Source organism: Vitis vinifera, chromosome 1, assembly GCF_030704535.1.
Source record: "Vitis vinifera cultivar Pinot Noir 40024 chromosome 1, ASM3070453v1".
NCBI classification, from domain to species: Eukaryota; Viridiplantae; Streptophyta; class Magnoliopsida; order Vitales; family Vitaceae; genus Vitis; species Vitis vinifera.
This window is the reverse complement of record NC_081805.1, coordinates 26588879-26608033: the sequence shown is the minus strand read 5'-3', so window position 1 is coordinate 26608033 and position 19155 is coordinate 26588879. Positions and strand designations below refer to the sequence as shown.

General features: G+C 32.6%; 3 protein-coding genes across 4 annotated transcripts; 2 read left to right on the top strand and 1 right to left on the bottom strand.

The window, feature by feature from the left end:
* The first annotated feature begins 2134 nt into the window (after window positions 1-2134).
* On the top strand, window positions 2135-2779 carry LOC100255784 (glutaredoxin-C1). Its single transcript, XM_002264506.4, has one exon. The coding sequence runs from the start codon at window positions 2171-2173 to the stop codon at window positions 2564-2566; it is 396 nt and encodes a 131-aa protein (XP_002264542.4). The 5' UTR covers window positions 2135-2170; the 3' UTR covers window positions 2567-2779.
* Window positions 2780-5911: 3132 nt separating this feature from the next.
* Window positions 5912-7310, top strand: LOC100250599 (extensin). 2 transcript variants are annotated; one of them, XM_059735775.1, is made up of 3 exons: window positions 5912-6077; window positions 6154-6585; window positions 6640-7310. In XM_059735775.1, exons 1-3 carry the CDS (start codon window positions 5912-5914, stop codon window positions 7179-7181), a joined length of 1140 nt encoding a protein of 379 aa, XP_059591758.1. In that variant the 3' UTR covers window positions 7182-7310. The 2 variants fall into 2 exon arrangements, with proteins under 2 accessions (XP_059591758.1, XP_010656997.1); XM_010658695.3 differs by having other exon boundaries at window positions 6154-7310.
* Window positions 7311-15135: 7825 nt separating this feature from the next.
* On the bottom strand, window positions 15136-15816 carry LOC100245472 (auxin-responsive protein SAUR71). Its single transcript, XM_002264602.4, has one exon. The coding sequence runs from the start codon at window positions 15694-15696 to the stop codon at window positions 15232-15234; it is 465 nt and encodes a 154-aa protein (XP_002264638.1). The 5' UTR covers window positions 15697-15816; the 3' UTR covers window positions 15136-15231.
* Between the last annotated feature and the right edge of the window lie 3339 nt (window positions 15817-19155).

The following is a 19155-nucleotide window of genomic DNA, read 5'->3' as shown; positions in this document are numbered from 1 at the left end:
AGTATTATTTTTATTTTATTTTAAAATTAGAAAATAATAAGTGTCTAAATAAACATTAAATATTCGAAGTCTAAGAAGTTTGAAAATATGACAAAAATTTATATTTTTAGGATCTTTTTCCCTTTTTTCTTAATATTGTTTAAATACCCAACATAATCTAAGTATTTGATATTTATTAGTAATGGCTGATGAATTGATAGTTTAAGCAGTAACAAAATCACTTAAAAGCTGATGAGAAATTTAAATAGAAATCTAAAAGTAAAGTTCATAATAAAGGAATAGACTGTTATCACTAAATAATTTCTTCATTGTGCTAATAAATTAAATAATTTAACATAACATCCATCTTTTAATTTTAATGATTGGTTGGTTTATTTCTCTCATCTCATTTATATGTCGAGAAAATACTAAGAAAATAAAAAATAAATAAAATAATTTTCTTATTTGCATTAATTTCATTTACCTTTCGAGGGATTTTGGTTAAATTTTATTATATATCTCTTTTATTTTAAGTGAGAGAGAAGATGAATGAAAATAAAAAAGGAAAAGGATAAGGGAATGACTGATGAAATTTCAAAAGTATGAGAGTTAGATGTATTAACTGAAACCTTAGAGGAGGTGAAATAAATTATTCCTTCATATTATATTGGGCATGATTATGAAAGAAGATTAAATTTAAAATTAATTATAAAATAATTATTTCAAATTATTTAATTTTTATATAGAAGATTTAAACTAAATAAAATGAATTTATAAAAAAAAATATATAAAAATAATTTATTAGTTTGAATTTTAGTTTTTAGTATTTTTCATTTTTCCCTTTCTTGTTTCCTTTCTTCAAATTTTTTCAAGGATCAAAATGATTGAAATGAAAGCTTTTAGATCAAATTAGTATGATATAAAAATCAAAATATTTTATTAGGCTTATTTAAATACTTTAGAATATTGAATCACTTTCTACCGGATATGTAATCCAAGTGGAACGATAAAATTTAAATTGTTGGACAAAGATGCAAATAATAAGACTAAAGTACAAAAGAATAAGGTAAAGTACAAATAATTTGACCAAAACGTAGAAAAATATGATTAAGATATGAAGTAATAAGATTGAACTTGGTACAAAACAATAACACTTAAAAGTACGTGTGATATCTTATTAGTTGAGCTTTTTGGTATGTATCAATTTGATATTACACTGAAAGCAATAAGTTATTGAAAAGTTATCATATAAAATTTATATGGTTGTTTGAAACTCTTTTAAAAAGCAATTTTTATTATCAAAGACAAAAAAATTATTTTTTAGACAAGAAAATATGGTTGATAAATTTCTATTAAAAAACGTTTTTTTTTTTTTTACAATTTTTAAAACTAGAGAATATGTTTTATAATTTTTTGTTAAAAACAATTTTTTAAGAATTTATTTTGAAGATAGGATATTTTATTAGAACATATTTTATAATTTTTAATTATTTTCACTTGAACAATTTTTAAAAATAATTGTATAAATGTGAAGGATGATAGAAAATAAACGTTACTTATTTTTAAAATATAGTTCCAAGAGATATAATATATTGAAAGTATTCCATGTTTTCAAATTGATTTTTTATTTTAAAAACATTCTCAAACACCATCATTCCACGATGCATAAAGAACCTACGGCTAATCTTAATTCAAATGGCGGGTCCACCTGTAGTACCCATATGAGGTCAAAGTCAAATCACGAGTGTCGTTGAAGGATGACCGTTGATCATGGTGCTGGTGATGATATTTAAATAAATAAAAAAACACAAAATAAAAGGCCAACCTCCGACAACAGGACGGAGACAGCCGTCTTCTGAACCCTCAGACTTGTCCCTTAGGAAAAAAAAAAAAAAAGCTTATTTCCATGTCTCTAAATAACGATCATCTCCCTTTGTGTATAATGTAGTGCGTATTCTCTTGAGTACACAATTGCTCATAGCCGCCTTCTACTGCTTCCATTAAAGCCACTGTATCATGATAATTTTGTACTTTTCTTTGCATTCAGCCATCCTTTTAAGGCAAAAATCAAGGCACGCGCTGCGACAACAAAGAGACAAAATGTGGAATCACCAAAATGCCCCCGACACACCCGCACTATAAACCTACCTTTTCCCACCACCATTCTCTCCACGCCTCCCGTGCTGTTCAGATGTACTACCACCACTCCGAATCTTGGGGATACTATACGGCGGCAGCGGCAGCGGCAGCGGCGGCGAGAGTCATGGCGGATCCGCTGGAGCGAGTGGCGAGGCTGGCGTCGGAGAATGCGGTGGTGATCTTCAGCCTCAGCTCCTGCTGCATGTGCCATGCCGTGAAGAGGCTCTTCTGCGGAATGGGCGTGAACCCGACTGTGTACGAGCTGGACCAGGACCCCAGAGGGAAGGAGATTGAGCGGGCGTTGATGAGGCTGCTGGGGAACTCTCCGGCGGTGCCTGTGGTGTTCATCGGGGGGAAGCTCGTGGGGTCAATGGACAGTGTCATGGCTTCACATATCAATGGGACTCTGGTCCCTCTCCTCAAGGAAGCCGGAGCTCTCTGGCTCTGATCTTAAAGGTTTGATGATACTGATCATGATCAGGAAAGAAGAGGAGTAGTGAGGTAGCTAGCTACCTCCATTTTTGTTTCTCTTTCCATGACTTTCTTTTCCTCTCTGTTTCAATGTAATTCTGTGGTATTAATTATGAAATCAAAGCCACCATCTCTGTATAGACCCAAGAAATTTTAAAAAATGAAACAGAAAAGAAAGTGGTGAGTGTTCTTTTCTTTGCTTGTCAATGGAAAGGTTGAGTGGTAGTTTGTCAAAGGCTCATAAAATCAAAGCTAAAAGCTGGCGAAAAGGAAAGTTAAGACTTAGAATTTAAATGAATGATCGAACTAATACGTCTACCATAGGTAATTTAATTAAATTATTTAAAATTAATGAAATTGAGGGCATGCATTAATGTTAAATAATAATAATAATAAATATAACTCATGTGTAACTTTCATATTGATTTTTTTTTTTTTTTTTTATCTTAGAAAAATATTTCATTTACTGAATTGTACCTACATTAATCACAAAAATGTGGATTCATTGAAAGGAAAAAGAGAGAAAAAAAAAAATTTATCCACTTAAGGTGGTTGTTTTAAATAACAATTTTATATTATAGGAAAAAAAAAAACACTTGTTAATCAAAAAATTATTTTTTACTTTTTGAGAGCATTTTTCAAGTATTTTAAGTTGATTTTTAAAGGGTGGTTTTCAAAAATAATTATACAAACATAAAAATGATTAAAAATAAAACATTAGATATAAATATAAAAATTATTTTTAAAATATATTTAAAAATATTTCAGGTTATTCAACAAACTTTTATTTTACAAAATATTAAAAAATGGTTTTTAAAAATCTTTTTTAAATTATTTTTAAAAGCAATTATCAACCTAAACTTTTTGTATATATGTCTGTGCTTGTAAAAGATGTTTTTTTTTTTCTTTTTAACAATTTTCTTTTATCTCAATGGTAGGAGAATTGTTTAAGGATGGAGTAGTAAAAATTTCAACTTTTTTTTTTTTTAATAATAGAAGAAATATAAGAAAAGTTGTATTCAATTTTTTTAAAATGCTGCATTTTACCTTTGAATTTTGCTTTTAGTGTTTGATAATAGAAATTTGTTTAACAACCGAATTAGGGCAATTATATTACTCTTATTTCAAATTTTTAAGTCTAATAAAAATATCCATCAAAACCTTGGAACATAAATAATCATCGAGACCCTTAGAGAAGTAAAAAAAAAAAAAAAAAGAAACCGAAAAAATAGCTCCTTAAATATAAGTGGAGGTGTAAATTGGGCCTAGAGGCCCAAAACATGGAAAGGCCTAGCCCAATTTGGATCCATTTCCTCCTCTTTCGACTTTCCCTATATGTCGGAATAACATACCTCGGACCTTGGGATTTGGGCCCCACTTTCAGGCCCTGAAGTATCAAGTTTGCCCAACTAGCACCTAAAACCCTAGGTCCACGCTTCTAAACCTGAGCCCAGTCCATTCACGACCCTGCTGCTTAACAATTTAACTTTGGATTTTTTTTTCCCACATTCCAAATTTGGACATAGTTTAAGATTTGGGTTAATTTTATTGACCTCCCTTGAAGCTTTGGTTGAATACACCTAGCCCGATTGGTTTGAAATTTCATCACATGCCTCCCCTATCTCATTTGATATTTTCACTCACCTTTCCTCTAATTCAAAATAAAAAACGTATTTGACGAATTTTCTAATTAATGAGACTAGTTATATTTAGCTAAAATCTCAAGAGAGATGAGTGAAATTATCCCTTTAAGATTAACACTATAGACTTAAAAAAAAAAAAACAAAATTTAAAGATTAAATTAAAAAACAAGTGAAAGTACAAAAGTGATTTTTGTGATTTACTATAACTTCAAAATTGTTTACAATAGTTTAGAGTCTCACATCAAGATGGTTTTATAGAACTTGGTTTAACCATGTTTTGTCATGTAGTGACATGTAGCCACAAATTTTCACCTGGCCAATTATGATACTAAGCTTAGTTTGCTAGTAAATAGCCCTAAATTATCTTATATGCTTCTTTAGAGGCACTTCAATTATGCTTGGCTTTGTGTAGGACCAGAAGTCAAGCCATGACATACAGGACACCGAAATGCATATGAAAGTATAAAACCACACCTTCAACCTTATCTTTTTGTTTGTCTGCTTTATACGTCACTTCCACTGTCAAGACAAGCTACAACACAAGTTAGGTATTCGGTGATCAGGCAAGCATGTGATATCTCATATGACTAGGAGAAGTTTCTGATTTCTACTCTTCTTAGTTGGGTAAATGTATTTTAAAGTCGTGATGACCCGTTAAACTGGAATAAATAATATCTATATGAAAGAAAATCAACCACTATAAATAATATTAGAGTCAAAATCGCACCGTGATGTAGGGCTCCTTTGATCTTGAAAGGTGTCTTTGTCTCTTTGAATCCATATTACTATGGGTACAATGTAGACTTCAAAGCCAAACCCAACAACTTGACGTTGGGCTTTATCTATCCTATAAACAGTATTTGTCTTGTGTGTCATGGCTTGACTTCTGGTGTCATGTCTATATAGAGGATTGTGACCCGTTAAATTTAAAGCAGACAATATTTACATGAAATGGAGTGTGAGTTATGGGAGTAGGCATGTCATATGCACATCCAACACATTGATTCAAACTTTAAAGGGCAAACCCCACATGACCTGTGAAAATATTCAGGACACTCCCTTACACAATCTGCTGCAGAACTATTATATTGCATCTTCTGAATTCTTCCTCGAACAACAGCTAAATTCTAGACAGGGAGGGGGTTGAGTTAAAAAAAGGTGCATTCTAAATAATAGTGGTTGAGATTAAATGTGATGAAGTCATTGTCTTGTGACTCCAATCCTTTAATTTATAACATTCCATCAGGATGTAACCACAAAACAAAGAGAGGAACATAAAGCATTGACAACCCTCAAAGGTGAAAGGACAACATCAAATGATTCTGATCTTCCATTCTATGGAGTTGTTTTAAATCTTGGGAACTTCCTTCACTGTCTAGGTACTCAACACACAGCCTCCAAACCCGTGAATCTGCAACAGGGTTACAACTTACAACCACACAAGAGGCCAAAAGGGCCTCTTCACATGCCTTTGTTTGTTTGTGAAATAGTTAAAGCTTCTCAGCTCTTTGATTACAGTTGGTCCTAATACCAACTCCTCACGGGCTCATTATCTTCTGAGAATGCTTTCTGTATACTAGTATAATAATACAATTCTTTGGATGCTCTTCTTCTTCATTGATTACCAACCATTCCCATAGATGCATCTGTAGAAGCTTGTCTTGGCCTATGTTTTTGCCATGGATTTGATGATTGTTCTTGCTGTTTTTGTATCTTTGCTTGCTCACCCACTTCCCCTTGGGGCTCATCCAACAAAACCCATCTCTCGGATCGCGATAGTTGGTGCTGTTTTTTGTGATATCTGCTCCAACAACACCCTCTCAAGGCACAGCTACTTCTTGCCAGGTAAGGAACAATGAGAAAGACTGAAAACTGCTGTGTGGTTTCACTCAATTTTACTCACATTTAAAGATGTAAACAGGTGTCGAGGTTCAAATTCAATGCAAATTAAGGGTAAATTCAGCTAGAACCAATGAAGAGATCAACTTCTCGGTCAATAGAACTACTGGTAAACATGGGGTTTACAAGCTTGAAATACCATCTGTTGATGGAATTGACTGCATAGGAGGTCACACAATGCAGACTCTTTGCCAGGCAAAGTTGATTGGGAGCTCATCATCAGCCTGCAATGTTCCTGGCTTGAAGACGACGACTAATGCCATCTCGGTGAAATCAAAACAGGACAACCTCTGCATCTTCAACTTGAATGCTTTGAGCTACAGACCATCCAAGAGGAACACCACAATTTGTGGAGATCAAACACAGGAATTGCCAAATGACTTAAATTCTGCAAAATTCTTTCTGCCTTGCTTTCCACCATTTGGCTTCCCTTGGCCTTCTTTACCTCCCCTACCTCCTCTGCCTCAGCTACCGCCTCTGCCTCAGCTACCTCCTCTGCCTCAGCTACCTCCTCTGCCTCGGCTACCTCCTCTGCCTCGGCTACCTCCTCTGCCAACATTGCCTTTTCCCTTTTCCCCATTGCCCCCATTTCCATCACTTCCATTTCCTCCATTACCATTCAAAACACCACCATCTCTACCCTTCCCTTTCCCTCCAACCCCACCTCTCTCCCTTCCTCCCCCTCCTCCGCCTGCGTTCAACTGGGGAGACCCCAGAACGTGGATACCACACATACCTTCCCTGTCTCCCCCTCCCCCACCAGCATTCAACTTGGGAGACCCCAAAACTTGGACACCCTACATCCCTTCACTAACCCCTCCTCCTCCACCAGCATTCAACTTGGGAGACCCCAAAACTTGGACACCCTACATCCCTTCACTAAACCCTCCTCCTCCAGCATTCAACTTGGGAGACCCCAAAACTTGGACACCCTACATCCCTTCACTAAACCCTCCTCCTCCAGCATTCAACTGGGAAGACCCCAGAACTTGGATTCCCTACTACTACCCTCCATCCCCTCCTACCAGCCCTCAGAACCAGCACCCCTGATCTCATAATTTCTTGTGTCAAAGCATGTAATTAATATGGTATTCATGGTTAATACTAGAGAATTATGTACTTTATTCAATTTGTTTTCTCATTTTATAACAATAAGAAAAATAAATAAATTTCCCAAGACATTATTCCTTTGTGGTAGTACAGTTGCAATGGTGCCATAGTGTTACAATCATGATTTAAAATATCGCGAAATTTCGTCAAAATATCGGTGAGGGCTGACACGACATTCTACATAATTGGTCGACCCATTTTTCAAAAATTTTTCTAAAATATCACCTATATTGCAGCTAAGCGGGCCAAGCCCCTTCACATTTTTCTTGTAGAAAGGGGTTCCAACTCTGGCCAAACTTCACATTTTTCTTGCAGCGGGGGATTTGAACCCTGTGTGGCTACCACTAGACCAAGTTCACTTTTGTAAGTAAATGTTCACACTGAACACCTTAAACTTCATTATTAAAAAATAGAAGAATAAATTAATTTTAATTATTTTATTTTAAATTTTATTTAATTGATTAATAAAAGTATAAAAACCAGCATTATAATTTTCTTAACAAGTCTTTTTATATCATTTATATGATAATTAAATATAAAAATATAAAAATTAAAAAATCATATGCATAATTATTTATTTTATATTATTAAATGTATTTAAATTAAATAAAATATAGTTTTAATATTAAATATATAATAATTATTTCATTAATCTTATTTTAAATATTACTATTACTTCCCTTTTAATTTTTTTATATTTATCTTCCTAATTTTGAATGTTTTTATTTTAAAATATTAAAATGTAAATTTATTTAAAAAAATATTAAAATATGTAAAAAAATAATGAAGTTAATATTTTATAAATTAAAATTAATTTAATTAAATAAATAATAAATTATATATTAAGATTGATATTTCTTTGTTTATTGATATTTTTCTTCTTAATTATATTTACATCAATTACATATATAAAATAATTTTAATATATGTATTTTTATTTATAAATTTAAAATAATTTTTATTTTATTGATATTTAAAATATTCATTATCCGATGTATTCTAAAATTCAAGTAAAATCGTAAAATTAACCTTATTGAAGAGAAAGAGAGGGGGTAGCTGAAGCTGTTGGCAAACTCAAATTCGACCATGGAACCGCTAGCCAGGGGCCTCCCATTCCTGACAAGGCAGTAGTTGTAGCATAGACGCTTGAATATTTTCGGGTTTATGAGGACAGAAGAGCTGAACCAGCCACACCTGAGATGGATATCAGAAATGGGAAATCCAAAGGGGTTTACGTTTTCTACATGGGCTCTGTAAACCGGTACGCCGGAAGGGCATCACTCCATCCTTGTCTGAGCATTTGGCTCTCCCTCCCCTCAATTCCCTTGCTGGCGGTGAACTCAGACATTCAGTCAGTTTCCAGTTGAAATATAAATTATCACATGATTAAAAAGAATGAAAATAAAAAATAAAAAATCACATCTATGGAATGCTCTTAATCATTCCTTTTTACCTTCAAAGCATTTGAGAAATTTATTTTTAAAATCATAAAATTTGCCTTCAAAGTACTACACAATTAAACCTCAAATCTCAAAGTCAAATGAAATAAATTTAATTATTAAATAGCATATAATTCAAATAATTATATAATCATTTATAAATTCATGACTATTGGATTAAACCTAAAAATATAAACACTACCCACAGCTAAGAAAATATTTAATAAAAAATCAAATAAAAATTATTTTGTTAACATTTGTTTTATAGTGAAAAATTAGCATTTAAAAAAAATTAATTTTATAAATATTAAATAAATTTTAAAATAAAAATAAAAATATTTTTTAAATATCTTTTTGTTGTGTCAAATTGGCGTTCTTTAAAATTTTAGAGGAGAGTATGCCACTAGGCCCGTGGTGGCTCCCCACGAAAGACCAAAGGTTCAAAATTAGCCACTAGCACAATACTAGGAGTGATAAGAGAGAACTCCGAGGGCTCTCATCTTTGTAATTAGTTGCTCTCTCTTTTTGTTCTTAAGATAAGATAATATTGATCTTGTAAGTATATTATTATATAATGTAATTTAATAATAATAATAATAATTCTCTAATATCTTAATTAAAAACCCTGTTGGAAATTTAAGAATACTATTCCTTAATACATTTCTTAGATTTGGAAATTAAGTAAGGATTTACAATTAATGTCTTTTTGAGATTTCTTCCTTACTAGTCGATTTTGAGCAATTTCAGTCTTCAAAAAAACACAAAAGGTTGTGTGAATAAGGAAAAAAAATAAAAATTCTCTTAGACTATGTTTGGTTATGAAAAATGTGAAGAAAAGAAAATAAAGTGGAAAAATAGAAGAAAAATAAAAAATAAATTTAAAATTAATAAATTATTTTTATATGTTTCTTCAAACTCATTTTATTTATTTTCTTCTATTATATAAAGATTAAATAATTAAAAAATATATAAAATTTTAATAAATTTTAATTATATTTGATTTTCTTTTATATTTTTAATAATGAAACCAAATATGAAATAACCAATTTTCTTAATGCTTTTTTTCTTTTCTTAATATTTTTTAGGGACAAACATATCGAATTAATAGTTTAATAATTAATTAGACCTCCAATAAAGAATTAATAATTTAAAATAGTTGACTATTGTGATAGAGGGTTGATGACAAGTCAAGAGGTTAAAGTATTGTGGGCACCATTTTTTATTTTTAATGATTTAGAAAGAGTAATTTATTTTTTATTTTTTATTTTTAATAATTCTATTAAATTATTTTATTGTACATATTTGATAACTTAAATTAAGTTAGTACATTGGTTATATTGAACACTTTTGCATGTACAAGCTTTTAAAATTAATTATACACTCACACGAGTCATGAAACATAAACTAGCTGGTAGCTCTCTAATTCAAATGTCATGATATGGTACCAAAAAAATAGCATTTTGATGCCATAAAGAAAAATGTTGACCAATTACTAATGAATATCACATTGTGAAAAAAGGTTTCCTTTACTTTTTGCTATATACGAGTTCTTCTTCTTCTTCTTCTTCCTTTTTTTTTTTCTTAATTTATTGCACTTACATTTGATATCTTTATATGTTTGTCCAATTTCTTTATATATGAATCTTAGTTCTTATTTGGTAACTATTTTCGAAAATAGTTTTGAAACATAGTTTTTGAGAATAATTTTTGAAAATTATTTTATAATGTTTTATAGAATAAAAGTCTATTTATGAATTTGAAATATTTTAACATATTTATAATGTTTTTAAATATGTTTTAAAAATAATTTTATATTTAGTATTTTATATTTAATCATTCTATATATTTGTATAATTATTTTTTAAAACAATTCTTAAAAAACAAGTGAAAATGAGTGAAAGATATTATTTAAAAACACCTTATTTTTTGTTCTTAAGAATAGAAGACAAAAAAATATTTTCTGATTATCAAACATGTTTTTTTATTTTTTTATTTTGGAGAACAAAAAACTATTCTCGAAAACAAATAACCTTATTGTGGACCCCGCATTTCGGCTCAATGCATTTCCCACTCGATGGCGAAACTCGCTTTTGATTTTGGAAAATTGATTTTTATTGATTAAGAAAAATGACTTAGAGTCGCCACTTATTTTTGTTTTATTTTTAAAAGGGTAAACAAAATAAGAAAGAAAAACCCTAAGTGTGACTTCTTATTTTGGAAAAGGTGGTCTACGAAAAACTGGATCGGGTTCGGGGGTCAGGTTACTTATCGGGAAGGTACGGTAAAAACCGTAGCACCCCTCTAAGTCCCTAAAGTCGGGTCTTTACTAATAAAATGAAGCGATCATGACAATGGACGAGTAAATCAATGAGTACCCAGAATAAATCATGCACACGTGAAAATCAAAATATGCTTAGACAATTACCAAAGTGAAAGTAGGTGCGTACCTGGGCAACGAGCCACCATGCACTATCAAGAGAGAGGTTAGTGTACAATTAAGGAATAATTTCAAGTATGTCATATAGAAGAATAAGATCAATCATGCATGACAATTAAATTAATCAATCAATCAATCAATTATAAAGTCACTTATGTGGGACCCCCACCAAAGCCCGTTTATTTTTGCATGAATTAATTCCATAAACTCCATTATTCGGAATTACATGATTGAATCTATGCTTATTTTAAAACATTTAAAAAAAAAACAGAAGAGTTGTGAAAATTGCTTGCCGGAAAGAAAGATGGCAGCAAAATTTTATTGCAAATGGGACTCTTGGGTAATCTTAAAAACTCTAAGGATGAAAGATAGGATGCTTTGAAATGGTTTAAAAAAAGAAGTTATAAAACAAGGATCCAGACATGTTTGACGGGGGAAGTTGAATCGCCTTCCTCTCCCATCCGGCATCAGGCGTCGGATGCGAGATATCTAGAGAAGGTGGAACGTCGGCCGGACAGAATTCCAGATGTGAGACATCCGGAGAAGGCGGGATGTCGGCGGACAAATTCCGGATGAGAGACATCCGGAGAAGATGGGATGGTGTCGGACAGATCCCGGATGTGAGAGATCCGGATAAGGCGGAATGTAGGCGGACAAATTCCTGATGAGAGACATCCGGAGAAGGTGGGAATGGCGGCGGACAGATTCCGGATGAGAGACATCCGAAGAAGGTGGGATGGCGCCGAATAGATCCCGGATGTGAGGTATCCGAATAAGGCGGAATGTCGGCAGACAGATTCCGGATGAGAGACATCCGGAGAAGGTGGGATGGCGCAGGACAGAATTCCGGATGTGAGGCATTCGGATAAGATGGATTGTCGGCGGACAGGATTCCAGATGTGAGACATCCGGAGGAGGTGGAATGTTGACCGGACAGGATTCCGGATGTGAGGCATCCAGAGGAGGTGGAATGTCGGCCGAACAGGATTCCGGATGTGAGGCATCCGAAGAAGATAGAATGTCAGCGGACAGGATTCCGGATGTGAGGCATCCGGATAAGGTGGAATGTCAGTCGGACAGGATTCTGGATGTGATACATTCAGATAATGAATGAGAGGAAAATGGGTGTGGTGGAGGATGCTTGATTCCTGCAAGCTTGAGTGAGGAAATGGGTATGACGACCTAGAGAGAGAGAGAAGTGGATAGATAAACGATGGGTATGGTGGATAAGGAAAAAAAACATGGGGATGAGATGACGACACACCTGCATGAGAATAGAGACAGGGGTCATGCAGAGTGAAGACATGTGCCTGGACATAAACACAATGGGCAGGCCACCAGCAGATGCGCTTCCACGTCTAGCTGACGAATATGCCTGGTAGTATGCAACCTTGGGTATTTGCTGACTGTGAAAGCTTGGAGAAAACCGAAAAAACCCATTCTCATCATCACTGAAAACCCAGATTCTAGCCACAATGAGGCCATGGCTTGAAGCTTCACGGAAAGCAACTGAGACTTGGGAGCCTTGAGTATGCACTCAGGGAAGAAAAGAAAACAAGGAGATAATAGGATAGCAACAAGAAGAAGAACATGAAGACTTTAACCGGCGTATCGGACCCATTTCATCATTTCGTCCATGGGTCCAACATCCAGTGAGTTAAGATGGAAAAATACTCGTCAGAAGAGGGCATAAAACATAGCAAACTCTTCCAATATTTAATCAGTAATCACCAAAACAGAACAACCCAACAAGTAGAAATGAAAAATCACTGAGAATTAAATCTAGACAATCTGAAAAAAAAAAAAAGAAAATATACAAAAAAAAACAAATGGTCATACCTGGAAATCTCTCTTCTCAGCTCTATGTCCTGGACTCCTCTCAGCAACTCTACGTTCCTTTGTTCTTAGCTTTCTCTTCAAGTTCCACCCATACTCCTTTTCTCTCTCTACAATGCTGTCCCCTCTTTCTGTTCTTCCTCTTCTTGCTTTCCTTTTTTCTTGTGTCCCCCCTTACTCTTTCCCTTCTTACCCCTGTTCACTGGTTAGCAAGCATGGTTTGACCAACCACTCCCTTTGCTGCTGCACGTCTGTTGCCGCCGGCAATCAAGCCCTCAACTTCCTGGTTGCTTGTCCCATCTGGCCGGGATTCATGGTAAGAGAGGGGGGTCCCCCTCACGCTTCAAAAAAAATCATCCAAACTCCACTCTAACAGCCCAAAAGCTCTTATGAATATTCTCCAACAGGTGTCGCTTTCTCATTCGTCCATCAACTCCACTAAGCTGATTCCACAGCAACCAACCAGGAGGCGACATGTGGCCACCCGGGATAGTGGCACTTGGCAAAATTGAGTTGCTGAAAAACGAGCCCCAAATGGGGGTCTACACTTATTTTCTTTGTATTTTATTCAACACAACAAATTAACCATATACTTTTAAAATATGATATACCTATTTTAAAAGAACCCAATAAATGAGTGTGTATGTATATAGTACAAAATTTGAAGGATTTTGCTAATAAGTTATGCAATGGAGAGGGGACCGCTTTGGAGAGTGAGAGACTTGTTTCTAACAAAAATTCAATCCATTTGCAAGGTCATGTTCACAAAGGTCCAACCCAAGCATATGCAACTTGTTAAGATACCAATGAAAGAGTAATTCCAAAAGCATTAGACCAAAAATTGACAGAACATGACGTTTTGTTGAGGTATGATAAGACTTTGAAATTTTATATATTGCAACTTGATATACTTGGAAATGAAAACGATATTCATGATTTGCTTTCAAAAAGCTAATCTCCTTTTAAAGTAAATGGATGGTACTTGAATCCTAAAGTCCATTCATAAGAGCAAATTCAAAGAGTTCATGGTTTCCTAAGAATTTGACTATCTAATCATCTACGTTAATTTATATTAGTCCTTTTTGTTTAAACTTGGTTTGTTTTTTATTTAAATAAATCTAACCACTTAATTCAAAAGAAAAAAAAAATTATTTCCAATAATATTATATATATATCCATGAAGAAGGACTAACATTTGTCAATATTAATTAATGGGATTAATTGATTAAAAGGGATAAAAACTAACATTTCCCACTTTTGAACTTGAAGAGTAACCTAGTTTTTTTTACATAAATATCTTTTAATATTTTTATTATTTATATATGTGTTTTGAAAGAAATGGTTACTTTTACAAGAAAAAAATGAGGGTATTTTTGTTTAAAATGGACATTTTTTTAGGTTGAATAAAGATGATGGATTAGTTTTCCAAAGTGAGGATGATTTCATCCCCTTGGTTATTCCACATTAATATGACATTGAAATTTGAATTCTATTAAATTGGAAAAGTTAAATTTTTTTAGGTATTATAGAGCATAACTTGTCCTTGAATTAATTAAATTTTGATAATTTTTTCATATCCAAACAATTCTAATTGCCAAAGAAGCATTCACTTACATATCAATAGAACTTTAGAAAAACAAGGACCTATCCTTCAATTAATTAGTTTCCGTTTGGATCACAAAAATGGATAATATTAAGCAACATAATGCCCACTTGTTCCTAACAAAAAGTACTCAATCTATTTGCAAGGTGGAAAACATAAAGATCTACTTATAGGGGTTGGGTCCATCATATATAATTATATCTAACTTGTTGGAAGGGTAATTTTAAAGTCATTAGATCGAAAATGATAAAACACGGCATTGTGTTATGGCATCTTGATATACTTGGGAATGAAAATGATATTCATGATTATTATTTTTTATATATAAAAGAAAGTTCTAATTTCAAACTACTTTTGAATCTGTCTGTGGGAAAGACAATCTCTTTTCAAAGTATACAGATGATTCTTGTATCCTAAAATTCATTCATAGACGCAAACTAATCTGAAGAGTTTATACTCTTTTAATAGTTTTGACTATCTAATCATCTACGTTAAATTACATTAATCCTTTTCCCTTGAACTCGGGTTTTTATTTGTTATTTATTTTTTTCATTTTCAATAATGATAAAAAGTAAAAAATTAATGGAGAAACCTATTAAAAACCTTTGTTGAAGAGATCTTTGTTCTCATATAAATTAGTAGAATAAATAAAAACAAACTCTGAATCTGGTAAATTCATAGATGATTCATGGTGATCATCCGAGATGGGCCGAGGAGGCGATAGGAGCTAGGGCTCCTAGCAAAGCTGCACCCTTGATGAACCTCATCAGAACTGTCCATTTCCAGTAACACCTTAAGAAAAATTTCCACTTTACATGGAAGCACAAGAGGCCCTCCATTGTTGTACCCATATTCTAGCTCAGCCTCTTCTAGGAGTGCTCTGAATAGAGGATGGTTGGCATACTCAGTTTTGACCACAAACCTTTGTTTCCCATGTCCAACGTACACTGAGAAGCAGCCCTCTGGAGCAACCCGCCCCTTCTTCACGCCTTCAAGAGAGGCTGTGTGGCCAGGCCTTGACTTGCTTTTCATAGAAGAATGATGGGTTCTTGATAAAATCCTCCCATGACCAAAAGATTTGAATTGCTCCCATGTCTTCTTCATCAGACCTTTTTTCTGTCTGCTCTTAGTTTCATCCATAAATATACTGTGGAGGAATAGCGGTGTAGAAGGATTAATGAGGAAGAAAAGTGAGGGAGAATGTGTGGATCTTAGAGCTTAAAAATCAGTTCATGGACTTATATGAAGATCATATATATATAGCCCACTTGTGATTGATGAATTTAAATTCCTACAAAGACACGAAGAGGCCAGTTTATGTGAATGTGAGCATGCTCGGTCAGTCTAATTTGAAAATTTGAAGCATTGAAGGTCAATTATATGGGGCAGGACCTTCGCATGCCCTTGCAACTTGTTGTAGTGGGTAATCGTTAAACAATGATGCGATGAGGAGATTCACGACAGGCAGCCTGTCGCTTTGAGGACTAATTTGTGCCATTACTTCATTCGAAAATGACATTCAGCCGACGTCGGGAGTGATTTCAACTAAAACGTTTTAGTTTGTAGCGTTTTTCAAAAATTGATTTTTCCCAAAATCAGCTTTCAAGTGATTTTTCAAGAATCATTTCGAGTCATTTTTGAAATTTTAAAATTTTTGTCAAACCTAATTTCTAATTCTTTCAAAATCACAATGCTTTTTAGCAAAATCAGCCGGCAAGTGATTTTTCAAGAATTATTTCAAGCCATTTTTGGAATTTTTATATGTGATTTTAAAATTTTTGTCAAACCTAATTTTTAAGTCTTTCAAAATCACTCTTAATTAGATTTTTAATGTAAATGATTTAATTTTATATTAAACATGTTCAAATATTAAATGCTATATGTTGAATGTTGAAGACAATTTTTAAGGATGTTTGATTAAAACTTTCAAACGTGCTCATTTTGACTTCCATCTTTAAGCTTTCCTCATATAATACATCATAGCTAGGTAATATCTATATTATGGAAATCAAATTCACCCTTATAATTTGATTTAATTTGTTAAGAGAATCATAATCAAAGTGAACTATAAATGTAACAAGCAACAAAAACAACAAGATTATTATTGTCTTTATTCTCATAGGAGTCCTCAAACTCATTATCACTAGATTCAATATCACTCCAAATTGCTTGCATAACTTTCTTGATATTTTTGAGAATATGATCACAAATCATGTATCATACTCTCCTACAATTGGAACATTCTATTTTTTTCAATGTTTTCAGAACCGTACCGGATATTGAACCGAAAAAGTTAACAGTTCACTGTTCACTGGTCGGATCGATGGTTGAACCGTGGTCGAACCGGTGATGTCATAAATATATATTTTATATTTTATTAAAATTAAAAATAATTATAAAATATTTAAAATATATAATTAAAAATTAAATAATATTTATAATATTATTCATTCATTTTTATATAAATGTATTAATGGTTTAAATTTATTAAACAAAATATATATAATATTTAAATATGAAAATATATTCAAAATGGTAAAAAAAAAAGTCGTATTTAAATGTGAAAAAATTGAAAATAAAAAAAAATATGTAATATATATATATATATATATATATATATATATATATATATATATATATTATTTTTTGAAATAGCCTATGTAGTAATTTTCTGTTAAAAATTAATACAAACAAAGATGCAACATGGTGGAGTGGTTATGACCATTATGAGCTTGTGGTTCATGGTTCAAACCCTTTGTTGGCAAGAACAAAGTTGATTTTTGCTTTTAAATCCCTTTACCTTATCCCATATCGGAAATGAGAGGAAAAATAAAGTAACTCTTCTCAACTAATTGAAGCAAGTGCTTAAGCCAAGTGGTTGGTGGGCCTTATAGCATGGTACTTAAGTAGGAAGCCCATTTTGCAAGAAGGGTAAGCAATTAATGTGTCGATTCTTCAGCCCTTTGCCCTACCCATGGTCCAACCATCGCCTTAAGCAGTTCACCACCGGTCCAATTGATAGTCAGCCCAAAGGGAGGAATCAAATCGGAAAAGTCACCGATCGACGGTTTGACCAATCGAACCGACCGATCCGATCCGATTTTTAAAACATTGATTTTTTTGTTTATAAATAAACAATGCACTTTTTTTTCTTCTTTTTCTTTAGTTTTAAACCTTTTTCTCTTTGCTGAGTCTTTATTTTTTATGAGCTTGAGTTGTTTTCTTTAACTTTTTAGCAAGTAGAGAAAGTTGAGTAAAAATTAAACATTTATCGTTAGGTTCTTCAAACTTGTTACCTTCATTCATAGAAATTAACTTTAAAGGCTACACCCTTAGACTTCTTAGAAGTAGGTATAGAATTCTCAAAAGTCGAGGAACCTACAAGTTTATTAACTCTCATAATGTCAATGTCCTTTAAATATTTTAGAGTAAAAAAAAAATTGTAACTACCTTAGATACAAGCTTTTTTTCCCCCTAGATCATTGAAACTAGAGTAGTCAACAATATCAATCAACTCATCATAGAAAAAAAAAAATATTTCATATTCTTATTTTTTATATTCCCAAAGTTATTTGTATTTTGGAAAACTTCACAGCAAAAGTGTCCTCATGAGTGACGCAAAAGATCCTAAGCCTTTGTAACATGTTTATATGTTGCTATCTTGTGAAACCCATTAGGACTCTCCCAATTAAAGATGGTACAAAGAGCCTTGACATTTGTATCATTGTTTTCATTGTCGAATTTATCTTATTTATATTTGAGTTTCAATTCCTTAGAGGCCTCCAACCAAATTTAATAATATTCTAAATTTGTTCACCTTATATTTTCAAAAATAATTCCATAATTAGGATAATATTTCTATGAAAGTATGGTGAATTGTATATGGATGATCCCACTCACTGTAGTTTCATGAATCAAGATTAAATAAGAATAAAAATTTAAAATTTTAAAATCTAACTTACTCTTACACTAACTAAAAGTTCAAATCTTAATTCCTAAAACTACATGGGGAAGGGAATAGGTAGTCTTGATTTTATACCCAAAATTTGAGTTCATTTTACGATTAAAAATTTCTTTATTCAATGACATATCAAGATTTTAGAATAAATCCAATCATATGATAAACACATGATGTACATGGAAAACCACCTAGAGTCTATGAGAAACTTTGCAATTAAAAAAAAAAAAAAAAACACCATGGTCCAATCAACTATGCACAAAGAGAATTCATTAAATATGAATTTAAGTATATATATATATATATATATGTAAACCAGATAGCACCTTCTCCCAAGAGTGTTATATTGGTCAACATCTACACTGGTCTTCATGTGTGTAGCACCAAGCTCATACTCCTTATTAAACCTTTTAATGCCATAAGAGGATGTTGTTAACCTCCATAAACAAGTCTCGATCAAGAATGAGGTTCTTGAGAATGTTAGGAACATGCAAGGAATAATAATAATATTGTTCTAGGGCATGTAAGTAGGTTTATAGTCTTAAAACCATAGCAAGTTGGGCCAATGATACGAGAAAAATCAAATTTAAAATATGAACCAAATAAAAAATAATGAAAATATGAAAAGAAAAAAGTCTCAA

What these genes read in the sequence shown, in the direction of transcription:
- LOC100255784 (XM_002264506.4), top strand. Translation starts at nt 2,171, where the DNA reads ATGTACTACCACCACTCCGAATCTTGGGGATACTATACGGCGGCAGCG.
- LOC100250599 (XM_010658695.3), top strand. Translation starts at nt 5,912, where the DNA reads ATGGATTTGATGATTGTTCTTGCTGTTTTTGTATCTTTGCTTGCTCAC. An exon ending in GCACAGCTACTTCTTGCCAG is followed by an intron (nt 6,078 to 6,153) that starts GTAAGGAACAAT and finishes AGATGTAAACAG; the next exon opens with GTGTCGAGGTTCAAATTCAA.
- LOC100245472 (XM_002264602.4), bottom strand. Translation starts at nt 15,696, where the DNA reads ATGGATGAAACTAAGAGCAGACAGAAAAAAGGTCTGATGAAGAAGACA.